The 20,449-nt window shown below is 37.4% G+C and overlaps 1 protein-coding gene across 5 annotated transcripts in view; it reads right to left on the bottom strand.

Annotated features, from left to right (window-relative positions):
* The window catches only part of LOC122561196 (transducin-like enhancer protein 1), a 117,020-nt gene that overhangs the window by 73,333 nt on the left and 23,238 nt on the right, over window positions 1-20,449 (bottom strand). For 2 of the 5 annotated variants that reach the window (XM_043712770.2, XM_043712813.2), the window contains exons 5-7: window positions 16,926-16,988; window positions 15,852-15,956; window positions 258-290 (exon numbers count right to left, since the gene is read on the bottom strand). In XM_043712770.2, coding sequence (XP_043568705.1) covers window positions 258-290; window positions 15,852-15,956; window positions 16,926-16,988 — 201 coding nt within the window. The remainder of the gene's footprint in view (window positions 1-257; window positions 291-15,851; window positions 15,957-16,925; window positions 16,989-20,449) is intronic. The other 3 variants (XM_043712788.2, XM_043712804.2, XM_043712797.2) reach the window with 3 other exon arrangements.

Here is a 20,449-nt window from a genome sequence, read left to right as displayed (position 1 = left end):
ATTGAGTTGTAATCTTGCACAGATACAAACACACACAAGCGATAAACAACCACACAGATTAGATGCAAAGATTGCACCAGGCCTTTTAAGTCTATATTAGATATACTTTACTCTTGAAGTGGCCAAACATTTACTCTCACTAATTCTATTCTGATTACAAACTTCAAACTCTGAATTAAACATTACACTTGAAATGGTATCTATAAATCATCCTCATCTCAAATTCCATATTAATATAACAAATAAAATTTACTAACATAAATGTTTGTATGTGGCTTGCTGATGATGGTCTGCAAAATAAGAGATGCAACAGAAGTAGTTTTAGAGTGCTATTTTTAAAAAATGAATCTCCAATGCAATGTAAAGTGTCTGGTTAGGTAATGTGGAAAGTGTAAAACTGTAGTCAGTGCAGTAACATGAGACAAATGATCTTTTGATACATGTATCTGATCCAATAGATCAATTTTTAACTTGCAAATGAAAATGTATGTTTCAAAAATGCCTGGCTAGGTGGTAATGGTTGAGTAGGGAATATGCCAGACCATGAGGTTGCAGATTGCGAAGTACAATTCTGCTGCAGATGGCCCACAGTGCCGAATGGTTGCTAGATCTATTCAAAGCCTCCCCAACTAGCATGGTAACAGTGCCACATAACACATCAGTGTATATTCTCAATGTGAAGGCAGATCTTTGTCTGTATAAGAACTGTACAGTGGTCACTCTTACTGATATTATCATGGACAAATGCATTTGCAGCCAGCAAACTGGTAAGGAAGAGATCAAGTATGTATTGCCCTCTTCCCTCACCACCTGCCGCAGACCCAGACTCGCAGCTACATCCTTTAGGGCCCGACTAACTTGATCAGTAGTGCTGTCGCTGAGCCACACTTGATGGTGGACATTTGAGATCCCCTACCCAGAGTACATTTTATGCCCTTGCCACCCTCAGTGCTTCCTCCAACTGTTGTTCAACATGGAGGTGTACTAACTTATCTGACAAGGGAGTACAGTATATGGTAATCAACAGGTTTCCTTGCCCATGTTTATCTTGATGCTATAAAACATCATGAAGTCCACAGTCAATGTTGAGGACTCTAAGGGCAACTCCCTCCTGACTGTATACCACCGTGCCTCCACCTTTGCTGAGTCTGTCCTGCCATTGGTACAGGACATATCCAAGAATGGTGATTGCGCTGTCTGAGAGATAGTCATACCCACAGACTCTCAGACAATTGTCAGGCTGCTGTTTGACTAGTCTGTGAGACAGCTCTCCCAATTTTGGCACAGCCCCGAGATATTAAGGAGGCGACTTTTCAGGAATAACATGTCGTTTCCACGTTGTACTAATGCCAGTTCATTTATTAGGATTAGAATTCCCAAAGCTTCTCAAAGGTTTTCTGGCACTCTGCTGATCATACTATCATTGCTTGTTTCCATAACAAATCTGTTAAGATCCAGCTGTTGTGCTAAAGTTAGACACAAATTTCTGATACAACCTACACATTCCCAGAAATATCATGATTTTCTATTTAATTTTAGGAATGGGGAATTCCATCAAAGCTTTCAATACTTATCTCAGGGCACAGGCATGTTTAGGAAAATTAACCCCAATTTTGTGAATTCACTTGGTGTGATTTATTACACAGCCAGATAAGTTTAATTACATACAAGTCTTCTAGTTGCTTTACTTTTCGCCCCAAGTGTTAGTGTTTTTTTTTTAAATTGTTATTTATTCATCAGGCATGGATGTTGCTTGCTGGGTCAGCATTTATTGCCCATCCCTAGTTGCCCTTTAGAATGTACTGCAGTTAATTCAGTGCAAGTGTACCCACAGTGCTGTTAGTGAGAAAGTTCCCATTACAATATCATCTAAATAAACTATATAGCTAGGTACTTTAGCTACAACCTAATTCACAAGTCTTTGAAACATAGCTGGAGATTGTTAGACCCAAATGCATCACTCAAAATTGGTAAAACAAATGGATTATATCAAAGTCTGAAATCTTCTTAGTGTTTGAAGTTATTGATACCTGTCAGTACCCTTTAAATCGATTAATCTTAGAAAGGAATGAAGCAGTGCCAACCTTATCAATATAACCTTCTCACTGAGGAATTGGGAATTAATTTGATTTTGTTACTGCATTTACTTTTCTCCAATCTCTTGTACTTAATATCTAGTGAACACATCCAGTTTAGGAACCAATAACAGTGATCTTCATCAAAGGATTTTCCAGCACATATTGAATCTCTATTTTCATTCAAAAATAATAGAGAAATTTCATCAGTACTGCTTTGTCAACATTCACATCACATCTGGCCAATACAGTATATCCAGTGTAACTACACAGATTTTCTTGAATTTCATAAGTAACCTTACTGGGTCTTCCTGTTGTCTTTTCTCCATATATGTTATTTAACTGTCCCAGTATTTCAACATTAAGTAGTCAAATTTTTGGAAGTTTCTATTATGAATGGTTTACCTCTCCTCCAACCTTACTCTTTGTGAATCTGTCATAGTCCTGTACTCTTACCACCTGGCATACTTGCTCTTTCTCATCTATCTCCCTGTGATGAGATCATTTTAACATATTCACCATGACATAACAGATTTTTCTTCCTGCTATCATGAATATTTACTAGGTAAGTCATTGGTATAATTCTCCTAATCAATTTGCACGTAGCACTGAATTTCATCTTCAGAGACTAATCTTATTAAAATGTAATAATACTAACACTTTTTCTCCTATTTGAAATTCTATATATGCAGGTTTGTCTGCCCATTCTTTCAGTGTGTTTGTGCCTTTTCCAAATGCTCTTGTGCCATTTTAGATGCTCCTGCCAATCTCTCTAGAAACACACATGTAATCTAACAGTCAGAATTCCTCTTATCGCCTTAAAAAGTCTTCTTAAACAGCTTTAATGGATACAGATCAATTCTCTCATCTCATGGATACAGATCAATTCAAATGTGCCAAACCCAGAAAATTCATTTGGGGTATCTCTGGTAGCAATGAGCAAGAAATCTAGTCCTTTGACCTAATCGTGTCGGCATCCATGACAATATACCTTAATCGTGATTTTTGAGACCGGATGGTATCTTTCCAAAGCGCATCATGTTTGTAAATGACAGACAGTAGACTTCAACAGTTTTATAACCAAACTTGCTCATTCATTACTTAAAGAATTGAAGGCATAATCTCAGAACTTTGGTATGAGATTACACTGTTAATTGGAAGTTTAAGTTTGCCAGGTATCAATGCTTGGGTTTTCTATATTCCAATATGCCCTGCATAGGATTTTCACGCGCTACTTGCAGTAACTCTTACAGTATTTGGGTGGTATCTCTCTCTGATGAGTAAGTGTTGTTTCTTCATACACAGGTATTTGAGGGTGTGTCCATTTCCTCATCAGATTATTAACTTATTTAACTTTGGATCCATTTTCTATGCTATTAAGCACTTCCTTTGAATTATCCACATTCTTAAAGAAAGTTTTAGCTCCCCTATTTTTGGCATAACTTTGATCTCTATAAATGAATGACGGTTAGGGTTGGTTTGGTCACCATGTGATCAAGTAGTACCAAGAACCTATTCCTGTAATTGTTCTGTCACTTTAACCCCATTTGGGCTTTCATGATTACAGTTGAACTATCACCAAATCATTACAGATATGAAGTCAACTCCATTCCTAAGTTATTTGATTAGATTAGATTCCCTACAGTGTGGGAACAGGCCCTTCAGCCCAACAAGTCTGCACCGACCCTCCGAAGAGTAAGCTGCCTCCCTCTGACTAATGCACCTAACACTATGGACAACTTAGCATGGCCAATTCACCCAAGCTGCACATCTTTGGATTGTAGGAGGAAACCGGAGCACCCGGAGGAAACCCACGCAGACAAAGGGAGAACGTGCAAACTCCACACAGACAGTTGCCTGAGACTGGAACCGAACCTGGGATCCTGTGAGGCAGCAGTGCTAACCATTAAGCCACTGCACGGCCCATAACAACTCCTCCTTTCATTGTTCTGGACAACAAGCTACACTTCAATTGCATTTTATTTTACAATGGAACGGGGCATCTCTCCACTTAGCCAGTTTATCAAAGCTCCGCCAATGAATGCCATTCTCTGGAAGGAAAATATATCCCTCTCCAGCGAGAGAGCTTGAGAATCTCTGAATAGAGTTATGGTTTGACTGTATCATTTGAAGAAAAAAGGCCTCTCTCTCCTTCTTTAACTCATTCATCTAACTTATTAATCTCTCCTGCACTCATGGTAATACTTACCTCTAACTTTCTGGCTGTAATTAAAGCTACAATTTGATTGATGGTATTTTCCTCGAGTTTATTATTAGGACTAAGGGAAGTGACAACCTAATATTATTGCTGGACAGTTAACCCAGACTGAGGTAACATTCTGGGAACCTGGGTTCAAATCCTGCCTCAGCAGATGGTGAAATTTGAATTCAATAAAAATCTGAATAAAGAGTCTAATGATAATCATGAATCCATTGTCGATTGTTGGGGAAAACAAAACAGTTCACTAATGCCTTGAGGATAGGGAACTGTTATTCTTACCCAGTCTATACTACATGTGACTCCAGAGCCACAGCAATGTAGTTAACTCTTAACTGTTGTCTGGGGTGGACAATAAATGCTGGCTTAGCCAGCGATGCCCTCATTCCAAGAATGAGTTTAAAAAGCTCACTAACAACCGCAAAATACCCACAGAATTCCCACTCAACACCTAGCATTCTATGTGAAGGTGCCTGACAGTATCACAACAGAAATCTTTAGGCATTCAATTTTCACCTCCACTCTCAGCACCTATTCTTCTGAGCTGAGGGGATTTTGGGCATTCATAGACTTGTCTTTCTTATCCTGGCCACTAGTCTTCATTTCATTCTTGCATCCTTTATCCTTCAAATTTATGACGGCAACTGAAAAGCAGTTTAGTTTTATGTCAGCCATTTATTTAGTTGCTGCTTATTTAGCAGTTGCAACCCTTAGTCCTCAACGTGTTCTAACTGCAAAAATAGGTGAGATTTTAATGTCGGAGAGCTTCAAAATTACTTTGGTTTACCGTTTTAAATTTGATATATGTTCATTCAGCTTTCTTCCTCAGACTTCTAACCTTTTACTTGTGCACTTCAGGAACCAACTCATACAAACCGAGTTGCCTTTCTACAGTGTCATCGTCCATAGCAATCTTTTCTGACAGTGATGCATAGACTTCATGTGCTTTACCTGAAAAATAGCTTTGCACTGGGCACCATCCAGCTTTCCTTTAGCCACTTCATTTCTTTTGCTATTTTCACAAATGACAGGCAGAATGCTTTGACATCCTGTCCCTCTACTGGACTTTGTATTATGACTAAAGTCTTCATCATTTCAGCCTTTGTAAGAATCTAGCATCTTTTTCGTTCGAATTGTAAGATGATATTCATCATTTTCCTCTTATTCCTTTTCTCTCTGAAACTCAGTTTTATATTTTCTCATATAGTTTCCTTTTTCGTTATTTTATTCAAAAGCTTGTTCCTTTTCTATTTTGAACTGCTTTCTCTTTTTCTCTGCTTTAATAATTGAATCATTTCCATCACAAGTGACTCATCACTTGGTGAATCTAGTCCCTCCTGGTTTTCCAACAATCCCATAAAATTTGCCAATACTTCAATTATCTCTCCCTTCTGAACTTTGGCAGACAATTCTACTTTGAATTCATTTGCCAATTCCAGCAGTCTAGCTTTTGTTACTTCCTCTAAATCCATCAGGGATGTCTGTTCCAACAGCAGAATGGTTTTAGCGGTTTCCATCTTATTTTCTGATGTGGAGGTGCCAGTGACGAACTGGGGTGGACAACGTCAGAAGTCACAAGACACCAGATTATAGTCCAACAGGTTTATTTGAACGCAAGCTTTCATAGCACTGCTCCTTCACTCGACGAATAAGACTTGAGAATTCAAATAAACGTGCTGGACTATAACCTGGTGTTGTGTAATTTCTGACTTCATCTTAGATTGAGGAACCTGGTATCTAACCTTGTTCAAGCCTCACCATATGCAGCGACTGCACATCCATTCATACATTATCCCCTTGCAAAAGATGCCAGCAGCAAGCCCCAAACGTTTGTTATGACTTTCCGTAAACTGATCATTGTATCCCACTGTTCCATAAGTCAGCACAAAATATATAAATGTATAGAATCCCAATGAGACCAATGACCAAATTTCCTGACTGACTACTATTCAGGACAGAAATAATTCACACCAGGTTTTGACATTAACACTACACACTCATTTGCAAGCTTTCACTAAAGCTCCAAAACGGAAATGGACACAACTGCATTGACAGGTCAGGTTTGGAAGTTTTTTTTGTTTGATTTGCTAAAGAACTCCCCAACATATCACAGTCCAACCAGAAAACACTTTTTACTTTTTTGTTTTCAATTATTTCAAATAAGATTACCCAGGCAATGCTTAGATACAGCTTAAAATGCTTATTTTGTTCATTTTAAATCCATTGCCAGCCATTATCAAATTTTTCCAAGTTACCATTTTAAAAAAAGAATATTTTATGTCTGGTTTTTGCAGGGTCATGGCAGATATTATGATTGCTCGTATGCAAAAAGAGAGTGGAAGGCAGGTACACTTTTCGAAACAGGTACAATTTGGTCCCAAGTCACTGACTGTGCCTGCAACAGAAACTATATCCAATTACATGCAGTGCTCAGTACAAGAACAGGTCACAACAGGTAGTTAAATGTGAAGTTGAGAGATTTCCTCATATAAACAATTTAGCTATACAAAGTAATGCATAGTACATGATAGTAACACAGTCCATTAATGCAGACTGGTGAAAGATTGAGAAGCATCCTAACTAAGTATTTAAATTTTATTGCAATGTATATGACTTCCAAAATACAGCTGAATTTCCTGAAGAAGGGCTTATGCCCGAAACGTCGATTCTCCTGCTCCTTGGATGCTGCCTGACCTGCTGCGCTTTTTCAGCAACACATTTTCAACAGCTGAATTTAAGGCAATATCTAAATGATAAGGAACTGTTATGAGTTAATTAATGAGTTAATTAACAAAAAAGCTATACTAGAACATCAAACACCACTCCACAGTAACAGGTTTCCTTAAACAAGTTAATATAAATTTGCTTCATGCCCAAAATAATTGAGAACTTTAATGCTCGGCTGCAAGCCAGGAAAGAAAATAAACAAAGCAAGTCGATGTATGCACTATGGTCCACCAAGCATGCTTATTAGCACTTAATTAAAAACTGGACATATGCCATTTAGAACTATGTTCACTACAACCCAAGTAACAACTTTGTCCTCTTACCAATTACTACTATTGCTCACTACTCAAGTGTTGTGTCCAATTTCTTTGAAAGAAGCAGTGATGCATGTACAGCAAGCTGAACTGACAGCAATTAACAACAGGCTTTATAAAAATAGCTAGAACGTGGACATATAACTCCTCAGTACTAGAACTCAGGAAAGAGAATTGAACTTTACATTGCAAACAGCAAGTGCATCAGGCTGATCTGTCTCCCCAATAGAATTGTGGATAATAGGATTAATTCTGTCCAACCAGCATTCAAGTTTTGAGGGACGCAGAATTAAATATCGGTTCACACTAATTAGATTTCAAATATTCAAGAGAGCTAGCAAGTTTCTGTTTACATTTCCAAATAGCACAAGATTAGGATGCGTTGAATTTCCTATCACAGTCTGCCGTAAACAACTGGTTGGAGATTAATAATAAAAAAGACTATTGTTGTTTGTCCTGTGGAAGTATTTAGGAAGTGATTTTGCAACACCAACTCAAAATGACAGTTTATTCTCAGTTTTATTTCACACTCAAGGCATTAGAGTTGTTAGATGCCAAGATGGAAATATCTCATAGCTGATGGCAACTCGAGAGTAAGTTTAATGCAATTTATTTTGACGAGAGTGATTCAAAGGAACAATTTTTGGAAAAAAAATTCAAATATTAAATTTTGAATTAAATGGGCTTTCAATTCTTTGAGGAAATTTTTTTTCTCCACCTAATGCACTACAGATTTGGCAATAACTAGGTTGCTCAATAACAATCCAGATTGTCTGAATCCAATTTCTGTGTTATAAATTGTAAAACTCAATTATATCTGGTAAATTGTAGCCTGTTTACAGAAAATAGCTATGAAACTACCGAATTGTAGAAGCCATTTTTAAATAAATTAATAGGCCAGCAATTATTGCATGGCTAAAATTGTACTTAAGGTGGAGGTGAGCTGCCTTCTTGAACTAATGCATTTGGTGCAGGTAGACCCACAGTGTTATTAGGGAGGGAGATCTACGATATTGACCCAGCAACGTTGAAGGAACAGGAATACAGTTCCTCGCTAGGATGATGTATGACTTGAAGGAGAATTTGCAAATGGAGATGTTCCCATGTATCAGCTGGTCTTGTCCTTCTAAGTCATGCAGGTTGCAAGTTTGGAAGGCTCTGTCTAAGAAGCTTAATTGACTCCTGAAGGAGTCACTGAAAAACAGAGAATCTGCTTTGCTGACTGCAGTACTTGATTTTAGGATAATAAATCAACACTGGCAACTTGTGTTTGGGCAGTTTGCTGCCACAAACTTATTTTTAACGAGACACACTGATCTTAAATAAAGGTAGAGCTTATGTAGTTTATTGCATTATACAGTCTTCTACTAATCACATTAGTGAAATAAAGATTGCTGCTAACAATACAGGTGGTTATAGGTCTTTACTCAATGAGATACCAAGATGACGACTTTATCTTCAATTAAGCCAGAATGACTAGATTGATTGGAGCTTAATAACACTTTCAGAACAATGATCTTTTATAAAAACTCCACTCCACCTCCACCCTTCTGCCAAGTTTTGTCTCCCTGCAATCCACCATAGTCAACATTTATAATTCATTTATATAAATTAAACTCACAAATATCTAAAACATCTGACTACACAATGTCAGGCAGTCTGCAAATGTTGCAAATCTTTCAGAATGTCCTCTTTGGACTGAAAACTTGATGGGTCTTTGACTTGAAGAGAGTTGACCTTAGATGTGTTCTTTGTCCTACACTTAAATAGGTAGCCAATTACCTTACATGGAAAGCCCTTAATGTCCAGAATTAATTTTTCTGCAGAACTCTTCCCTGAACGATCAGGCCATTTCCCCATTACATCATCTGGGGGAACCTTAAAACTCATTATTTCCTTATGGAATATGGCAGTTCTGTTGAAGTAAGTATTTTCTTTTATACGGTATCCCATTTTTGAGTCAGGCAAATCCTCTATCACTGTGGTAGGTAGTTTTTTTTCTTGACCATGTCCTAAACCTGTGAATGTTAATCATCCCAACACAGTGTTGACATCCAGGAAGTAACATGCAGCCTGTCTTCCATCTGTGCAGGTAAATCTTTAATCCCAAACTGCAGAAATCCCTGTATTGTAATGTGTAAACTCTTCACTTCAACTTGTAAATCAGTTAAACATCTTAATTTGCCCATTGGTTGTCTTACTGTTGAACCTAACATGTTCACTTCCTCAGTCATGCTCTTTGAAAATAGCTGCTAACCTGGCTCTTCTACTGATAATTCTTCCTTAGAAGGAAAAGAATTGAAATATTCTTCTTGAATCAGTGTAGCTTGATCATCTTGCATCAAATTCAAGCCTGCTATTACTCATTGTTCACCAGCTGTGTTGGTTTGTGAAGAATTTCGGTTAAAGATTGATTAAGTGAATTGTACTGCTCATTCTGATTTGCAAACTATGCTGTTTTCCTCAGTGATGACAGGACCATTTTCCAATGTTCAATCTCTGTTGAGATCTCTGGGCACCATACCACTAACTGAACTGGACATACAACTGCCGATCCCTAAAATGTCCTTGGTGCATCCTTTGCAAGATATTTTCCGAAAGCAAAACGAGGATAACCAGCCATCTAGAATAGCAAATTACCCAGAATTGTGAAATGCTATCAGTGCTTAAAGTCCTCACCCAACTCACTGGATATTTGGTCTGGCAATCCTTCAACACAATACAAAAATAGCAGAGAATTCTCAGATTTTGTTCTCAACAAATTTACTTGAGCCTATTTTGGCTTACTGGCCATTAGTTCTTCTCACCCATATGAAGCATGTTTCTTATGCCTTCCAGCTAATCTCAATAGATTGTCTCTTCTCCTTGGACTTGCCATCAGTCAAGGCAACCCAATGAAATCTTCTAACCGTTGTTCACCAACTTGCTCTTGGATCTAGTTAGTGTATCTTTGAACAAATTGACACAAGTTACTTTCTTTTGACCTGTTCACTGTCTATTGTAACCAGTCAGTCAATCTCTTGTAGTAACATGCAAATGCTGAAGTCAATACATGTGTAAAATTTCTTATCTCTTACATATACATTCTCTACTTATCTATTACATACATATCTTATGCCTTTTGTGTTGCAGTGTCGCTTGTAGAATATATTTAATCTCGAGAGCAATTTCATCTCTGTAGGCTCGAACTTCTATTTCTTCCAATGGTATTACATCTAACAAGATAGTGACACTCAAACATAAAATTAATGAGCTGTCCATTCTCATACGGTTCCATCAAACTCAAGTCGGCTTGATAATTAATTTCCTCGAGTAGTGCATTGGGTATCGTCTTGGCACGGTACGAGTCAAATACATTGTTTTTATGTTCTGTCCAATGCATTTAGGGTAGCACGGTGGCTCAGTGGTTAGCACTGCTGCCTCAGAACACCAGGGACTCTGTTCGATTCCCGTCTCGGGCAACTGTCTATGTGGGGTTTGCACATTCGCCAAGCATCTGCTTGGGTTTCCTCCGGGTGCTCTTGCTACTTCCCACAATCCAAAGATGTACAGCAGGTCAGGTGAATTGGTCATACTAAATTGCCCATAGTGTTAGGTGCATTAGTCAGGGCTAGATATAGGGTAGGAAAATGGGTCTGGGTGGGCTACTCTTTGGAGGGTCGGTGTGGACTTGTTGGGCCAAAGGACCTTTTTCCATACTGTAGGGAATCTAATCTAACCCCTAATGCTGGTGGCTCCACCACATTAACATTGAAGACTAACTATTCTGAACCACAACCAAAAATATTCCTTTGCCCAACAGGAATTTTTATCTTTACTCACCTTCAATATGTGGTCACTGAACCTCTGATCTAGACTGCTCTTCCTAATTCTCACCACCTAACAGATCTGTAATTAGCAACGGGGTCTAATTTCTTGCTCACACTTGCTTCTACCCTCCTTACCAGGATGAGAAGTAAAAGGCTTTTAATCATTAAGTGCTCTTGTTCCCTTACTAATATTTTCAGGATTTTCTCTGAAGCTGTTCAGCAGTTTCTTTGATTGGCTGAGTGAGTAGTTCTTAAAGCTGTAAATTTAAAGTCCTTCTGTGTTAGTCATAATTCATTCTCTACACCCAAATCAAATTCCTATCCTCACTGCTGGTAATTATGCCATATTAGTCAATGATGCATACCGCTGATCATTGTGTCATATTTTAGTTTGCAATACCAACCATTGGTAACATCTGGTTGGGATAGTTCACTGCCATCAACTGAATGTTAACAAGAAGAGGGTCTTGTATTAACAAAGACGTAATTTATTATGTAATAACAGTCAGGTACAATTTACAATTTTCAGATAAATATTATCACCAAGATCATGAGACGACCTGTGAATATAGGTCTTTACTCCACGAGATCCTAACATGTTCTACCTTTCCCCACCCAAGACAATGTGGCATAAGATTGATTAAGGCTTAATGCGGTCTCCACTGTTAACCTTTCCTAAATCATTACCTTATACAATAATGTCCTTGTGAGGATTTGATCCTTTCATCGCAACCAGAAAATCATATGTCTTTTCAGTGTTACCCATGGGCCCCCAAAAATTAATTTTAAAACTTTGTCAATCTCAATACAAAGAATCTGAAAACCAACATTTCTATTTTAGTGCTGAATGCCTTTGGAGCGAAATCTTAGAAGGTCATGTTTGCAGGTTCCTGATAAGCAGAGATGCATTAACTGAACCTGACCATCACATTTAATCAAATTCTTCCATTTTATTGTACATTTTCATATGATTGAGGCTGCATCACCAAACAAGAGACTGGAAAGGAGGCAAAGGAGGGAAAAAAAATAAAGAAATGGATTCAACTAGGCACCAGGAGAATGGATAGAATTTACAGCTTAGTATTTAAAGTACAACTCAAAAACTTACTAATCATTCTAAAGGAGTCAAACAAACTATTTGTGTTTCTTTGAATTAGTGTGTGAACCAACAGCCAAAAAGTAATTCATGCTAAGTTCCAAAGTATATTGCTTGAAGTAAAGTGATTTTAGAACTTTAGTTACAGTGAACAGGAGAGAAATTATTGCATGCTGGATTTGAACAAGACCACAATTATTCAAAGTTTGCTACTTTGGAAGGTTTCAAATGCAATCAAGACAGCGTTTACACCAAAGGCATGATTTCACATGTGCAGATAGATCACCTTGGCCTTAATTTCTGGTGGTTCCTATCACCTGTATTGGAAACACACTCAGTTTAAGAATATGCTTTCTTGATCAGCAAACTATTCATAACAAGTAAAGCACAATAAATCCTTTATTTAAGTAGCATTCTATCAATTCTAATTTTGGAAACGGGAATAATTATTTTCACTTTTAAGTCAAAAATTACAATTTGAAATATGATTAGAATAGGACATACAAAATCTTGACTTCCGAGGTTACGGCTGTCAAACTTTTACAGGTCGTGAACCTCTTCACAGCAGTTACAATGACTCACCATTAAACATCATCTATCCTCTTAAACACTATCCTCTTAAACGCATTTCAAGCAGTCTAGTTGGTAACCCTATTAAACAAGTCAAATTTATTTCATCTTGCATTGAAACCGGAGTAAGTCAAAAACTACAATCAATTGAACTTCAATTTACCTTTGTCCTTTCTTTTGCTTCATCCCTTCCCATAGACCATGCCCCTGCATCATTAAGCATTGTTGGGAGGATACTTAAAGCCACTTTTCATTATTTTTATATATAAACATGTAAATGTCACGACAGCCACTTAGCTCAGTCTGATTATTAATAGATCATGAAATTGACCAATTACTACAGAATGCACCTTCAAGAAGTTAACTCTGTTCACTGAATCTCATCATAATACAGAGAGTGGATGCTAATACAAGTGAGGGAAATAGGTCAATGGTTGGGTGGAAGGCAGATAAAAATGATCCAACACCTCTTGATTCTCTAGTCAAATCTAATTGTATGAAATCTTTTCTTCATGAAGTACCAGATACCTAATTGTACATATCAATGCTAGCTAAATTCTATTAACATTTTTATAGATTTGTCTGCACAATGAGAGGAAGAAAATGGACACATCATGAGCATTGCTAATCAAGGTGATTACCATTAATAGCAACCAACAAAATGTACACTTTGCGAAGAGGGATAAATGAAATCAGTCTAAAACGAAACATAATGCAGGAACTTAGATTCTCTGCTAATCTACAAAACACTTAGGTCTTTCCTAGAAATGAACCTCACTAGGACTTTTCTTTTTCAGTTATTCTTAATATAATTAAGAGTGTTTTTTAGTGGATAATCCTCATTGTCCTTTACACTAGGTCATGTCCCTTTGTGATGCAGGCAGCTGCCATAAAATGGATCAGCATTTATTTGCACTGCAGCTGCTGCTATTACAAATAGATAGACTTCTGCTGTCTGTTTCCCCTTAGGAGACAGGTTGACACATTGCATGTTCAGTGACAGAGCAAAAAGGTCCTGAGATTTGTCAACCCAATTTTATGCTGTTCTGGTTTGTCAGGGTGCACCAGTTCCTCTTTAAGCAAAAATGATGCACAAGTTAGGGCACAAATTGAATTGCAGCACACAGAATAATTATAAAAATAGCCATTTAATTTTTGACAGAACACAAACGACAGAATGGAACAGATTAAGCTATATTGCTTAGTTAGGGGACAATATCAGAAATTGTTTGGAAATTATTGATTTAGTTTAGCAAGCAATGTCACTTTTCTAACTTAAGACCAAACCCAGAGAGGTCTGCATGAATTGGCTTTTCCAAAATTTGGCACAACACTAAAATGAGTAAATTACTAAGTACATTATGAGTGAGCACAAGCAACATTTTAAAAAAAAATACTCTTGCCAATTTATATAATTTTGAAGTTACACTGTGTCCATTTTTAATTTTTAAAATACGACGAGGTAAAGTGATTCATAGAACATCAGTTTCTTTAATGATTTGTATACCATGAAAACAGGAAAGAAACATTAGCGAGATTTTCCCGCTTCTGTACCAGTGCACATTAACAGTAAAATCCAGCAGAATGGTGCATATGCTCTTAACTTTCATGCCTGACAATCAAGTTATGAATAAACAGTGACCTCCAATGACAAAGTATTAGGAAAATCAAAGCCAGCATCTCTGGTCCCCATTAGAAACTTCATGAGCTGGTTACCAACTACTTCCTCTCCATGGTTACCTCAGGCATAACCACACAGTTTGCAAACAAAATCCTGTTAGATCCAAACAGAGCTTCCTAGCTCATAAGCTTTCCATACAAAGTATGTTATTCCACCTCTAAACCTCAGCTCATTCAAAACTCCCCTGTCCATTTCTTTAAGAGCATGATATTGCTTAGAAATCATAGGACACAAATATAAATTATTTCTTATTGTGGAGTTTATGTCTTCAGTGGGGATAAAAGAGAGCTTGGAGCAATTGTTGTACAGCCCAAACAAATGTTTTGCAGTTCCAATATGATAAGACTAAAATAAATTGAGAGAGATGCAGGGAAGTGGGGACTAGAGATGGTGATGAAGATAAAAGGGAAGAGAGCATGGGAGAGGCAGAAGGGTTAGAAGTTAGAAGGAATGTGTGTGAAGGTTATAACTTACTGAAAATCTCAATAGTAATGTACAGCTAAAACGGCATGAAAAATGTATTCCTAAATGTCATTGACATTGTTTTAGAACAAAATCACTAAAAATAAAATGAAGGTCACCCGTCAGTTTCTCTCATCTAATTGACTGCCAATACTTTACCAGAGGCAATCTAACTGTAGATCTATAATTGAGAAATGATGAAAGAAAACTTTTCAAGCAATACACAATTCATTTATCAGCACTAATCCACCGCCTTTATTTTTCAATCTTCAGTTGGAATGTAATTTTGAGTCCAGATGGATTAACTAGTCTCTTTGTCTAAAGATGTCATTGGTCTTTGCCAGTGTTAATCCTTACAATGGCATGTCTAATTATCATTACAAAGTGCCTCAGAGAACTATAAAAACCAGCAGGGCATCTTCACACAGGCAATTAGCATAAATTGATAAATGAGTAACTTGAATTTGCCAAATCCTCTCATGCATGAAGCAAATTAAAATAGAAGTGGGTTGTTTCAGCAACTTCGAAAGTATCAAAATTTACAAAATCCATTCTCATGGCTAACGTGATAGAGGGAAGGAGAATAAAATCAGAAGCACCAATACTGACAGGACTCATTTCATAAAAATTGTGCAAAATTGACCATTGCGTCAGAATGTTTTAGTTACAAAGACACAGTATGAGACACAAGAAATGCCTTGATCAACAAGCAAATTGACTGGCTAAAATTTTACTATCTATTAGAAACTATAATTACCAAAGATTAATTACAGATTTTCACTTAGTATCAAAGACAACATTATTTTATGGAATAGAAAATAAAATATACTAAGTATATTATCCTAAAGCACCAGCATACAATATATAAATAAAAGTAAGTGAAAAGATAGTATACACACTGTAAGAGGCAGACTGGGAAGCCCACGTACCCCGATGATGCTGTTCAACTCTGCCATGGTCACTTGTTTTGCACGCTCTACAGCCTGTGCCACCTGTTGTTGATGCTGGTTCACAGAAAGAAAATTCTTGTGTTAAATTATTATTCTTCATAAATAAATCCTGTTGCATTTAGAAAACTGAAATATAGATGGAATTCATTTCATTTATTATGTTGGTGTTGTACAAAAGAGGAACTGTATATATCAAAACATAAGAGACCAAATTCAAAGTCAAGCAGCATCCCACATTAATACACCAGAGTACAGTATCACAGATGCAGCAAGAGAAGCCTCAATTAAATGCCCTATCGGTCTGTGTTAGCCTCAACAATAAGTGTCAGTGAAGTTTTTAACTGAACTGGGCTGTACCATCGTTCAATAACAACAAATACCCAGCAGGAGTCAGTGGACAGACAACAAGAAAATCACTGGGTTGTCTCTTTTCATCACCACTTCCACCAAACAGCACAGTATTGATCAAGACTGAAGGGTTATTGTAACATGGATTAATATCCTGGTTGAGATCAATTAATTCTACAGGACCAGGAATCAAAGTTGAATTGGTCAGTATGCACATGACACCACATAAATGCAATTATGTGCATGTGTGCATATGTGTGACAGGTGTGCAGGTACTTGCATGTGCATTTACACATGTGTAGGGATAGTTTTGGCACAATCTAATTTGTTTAGGGAACTCAGTTCTTATCAGTTCCTTTGGGACTACTGATGAGGATGTAAAAAGTGAAAAAACCTATAATTCTTTTTCCTTGTGAATAGTTTTGAAACCAAAAAATGTGAAATGAGGAAAATACAGTTAAAACAAAGGCATTAAAAAAATGGCAAGTTCTAATATTTGGCAAATTAGTTTCCCCTTGCAATTTACATGAACTACAGTACTCATCATGTTATATTAGAACTTACACTAAAAAACACTCCTCCCAAAACAGTAACAGAGATATTCACAATAATCATTACCAAAACACAGAACAGAAATGCAACTAAACAACTGAACAATTCAATGAGTTTACTTACTTCCTGAGACAGAAAGGGAATCACTTGTGCACAAATCGTATTCAGACGTTTCGCTATTTCTGTCTGGATAAAAAGACGACAATTGATTATTTTTTAAAAACTTGTCAAACATCCAGCAAATGGGAAAACAAACATTAAATTAAGTGACAAATATTTCTCATGTTGTAACTTAAAGTATCCCAAATTAAAAACTACTAATAAGAAACAACTTTCTGATCAGCATGAGCACAGTGAAAGGTCAACTGAACAGAAGTTTTTTTTGAATTTTAATGCAAAATAAAAGTGTTATCGAGTCAGAGTCACACAGCACGGAACCAGTCCATACCAAACATAATCCTAAACTAAACTAGTCCCACCTGTCTGCTTCTGACTCATACCTCCAAACCTTTCCTATTCATGTAATTAATTACTGCCTCTTAAACATTGTTAAGTGTGTCCACATCCATCACTTCCGCAGGAAGGTCATTCTACACGTAAACCACTCTCTTCTTTGAAAATGCAAAGTTGCCAAACAAAACATGATGTTACTTTCAATATTTTCCATGGATTTTATTATGCCTGGATGATATACAGAGATGACACCAGTTTCCAAACCTAAGCAATGCTTGTTAAAACAATCTGCTTTCTCATACTTATAGCTTATTATTTTCAGTTTAGTTTTTGTTCTTGGTAACAATACCCAGACTTGACTGTCCAGTCAACAGAAACGTTCATTGTTTCATTCACTGGTCAGATTATACACCTTTCTATCAACTTCATCATTCTTAAAATAGCATGTTGAACTTTATAGAAAGGTGTAATCTGACCAGTCTCTGCAGTTTAACCACCACTTCCTGACTAAAATGCTACTGTTTTGCTTATGTATCAAATGCTATTGGCCTGGTTGGTTGGACATGTTTAGCATCAAGCCTAACAAGACTCCAAGGTTTCCTACAACTACTTATTTTGCAATTCAACACCATTTATGGAATATTCAAGTTGCTCTTTATGTTTTTACTTTGTTACATTGGTCTGCCCATTTACAAATTTTGTCCACGTGTCCTGTAAATTCAGCTGCCTCCTTATGACTCCACCATTTCCCCATAATTTATCTACAAAACTAACAAGTTAAGTTTCTGAATCTGATTTACTTACATAAATCCAAAGCAAAAACAGTAATATCCAGGACATCCCATTCAGAAATGCAAGGTCCTCCACTACCGCACCCAATTTGGTTCCTTTAAGCTCATAACACTGAATGTAAGTGTACGTATTCTTATGAGACTGTCAGGTTTCCAAATTAGAAAAAGTTTCTGCACCTTTTATGTCTTTTTAAATACTGTGACCATCACCACAGTTTCATAGGGTGGATATGGGGATTGAAAGATATATGAGGGAAAGAGAGAGAGACAGAGACACAGAGAGAGAGACACAGAGAGAGAGAGACAGAGAGAGAGACAGAGAGAGAGAGAGACAGAGAGAGAGAGAGACAGAGAGAGAGAGAGACAGAGAGAGAGAGAGACAGAGAGAGAGAGAGACAGAGAGAGAGAGAGACAGAGAGAGAGAGAGAGACAGAGAGGTGCAATGAATTGATCCTTACAAGTGGAAAAACCATACTTGGTGGGACCACAAACTCAGCAATTAGTTCAAACAAGCTCCATTCCCTTGTGATTTTGGAGAAAATTTGAAGACACAACACACCCAGAGACTCTAGCCACCCTGCCATACATTAAAGAGATGACGACCAGACTACTACTGCCCCTAATCATCATGGTAGCCCACAAACCTACAACCACACTGAAACAGCTCCCAACCACCAGCAGAACAAACATCATATACAAACTACCCTGCAAGGACTGCAACAATCATTACATTGGACAAAACGGGCAGGAAATTAGCCACCAGGATACATGAGCACCAACTACCCACCAAAAGACCTGACCAATTTTCACTAGTATCCATACACAAAGACAGAGAGGGACACCAGTTCAACAGGGACAATACATCAATCTTGGGACAGGCTAAACAAAGACACGCATGGGAATTCCGAGGTCTGGAGTTCAGACCAGAAATCCATTGACAAACATATCGATTTGGACCCCATTTACCAACCTCTCAGAAGAACTGGAACAGACTACAACAGACCAAGAGACATAAATAGAAAGCAGGACACAAAACACCAGGGCTTCATCTGAGGCTCACTGATAATGTTACCTAGCATGGGGACAGAAGGTGGAGAACAAACCTACCAGCTCAGCGAGCAAGCTTAAAACCAAAGCCCCATTTTCATTGATGTCCAACATATGAGTTATGAACTTTTAAAATACTATTGAAGAGCAGATAAGGTATGCAAGCTATCAAGTTATTCAAACAGCCAGACATTTAACTGCCAGAGCTGAAAATGATGTTTGCTAGCAATTTCAACTGCTGTTTAATTAAAAAACACAAACTTTATAGTGTTAGTCACCTGACCTTTCACATTTGCATAATGAGTCTCCACCCTTAACACTCCATTTGGACAGGGACATATCCATGAACAATAAAACATCTGTACTTATGATCCCACAAAGTTAGCTAATGTTTTTAATAACCTCTTCGAACTGATGTAAGTTGTATCTGAAAACATATGTTTGATTCCTTTAAATTTTCATGGGTCGGTCACTGCCTAGGCTATTGTCCTGAAGGTAGTTCAGAGTCAACAGTTGTGTGGTCTGGAGTCACAAGTCGGTCAGACCAGGCAAGGAGAACAGATTTCCTCCTTAAAAGAATATTGGTGATCTAGTTTATTTTTATGACAAATCGACAGTAGTTACAAAGTTGCAATTCAACCAGCAATTTATCCCCAGATTTTGTACCACCATGAATTTCAAACCATAATCGCAGAAGGTTAGCTTACGGATTTGGATTGTAAACCCAGAAATATCGACACAACACCATCAGCTGCGCACTAGTATTGAATCGATTTAAATGTATTGGATGGGCTTTCATGACAAAAAGGCTTTTTTTTTTAAATCCAATTTTGTAATAGAAATGTAGAATTTTATTTAATTCCAACATATTCTTTAGTCCTACTCATTAGATATTAGGCATAGAGCATACAAGATCAAAAGGGTGAAGGGTGTGGGCAGATGTAGCATTAAGTTGGTATAGTGGGTATATAGGACCATGGGGTGGTGTGGTATGAGTTGGCATGCATGTGCAAAAGTGGGAAATGGGGACAAAAGGGAGAAGGGCTCGAGGACACACTGTTTAAGAACAGAAAAAAACCTGAGTTTAAGTCCAATAGAACAGATGCCTGATTTGACATTCATAACAATATGCTATCGGAGCCAAACTTATAGCCAGGGCCTACTGACTCAGCACTTACGTTTTCAAATTTAAACAAAATATAAGCCCCTTTATACAGATCTGCATTTGGACACTACCTTGTAGAAAGGAAAAAAACACGAAAGACTTAGGAATCAGACAAAACCATAACATATACAGAAACAACTATATGCTTTGGATAAATTTCCCAGAATTCCATTGAAGTATTACAGCCATTT

The sequence above is a fragment of the Chiloscyllium plagiosum genome, unplaced genomic scaffold (assembly GCF_037043375.1).
Source record: "Chiloscyllium plagiosum isolate Xiang-an unplaced genomic scaffold, Cpla_swu_hap1 HiC_scaffold_2, whole genome shotgun sequence".
Lineage (NCBI taxonomy): Eukaryota > Metazoa > Chordata > Chondrichthyes > Orectolobiformes > Hemiscylliidae > Chiloscyllium > Chiloscyllium plagiosum.
Note: the sequence above shows the minus strand (reverse complement) of the source record. Positions and strands in the feature narration are given on the sequence as shown.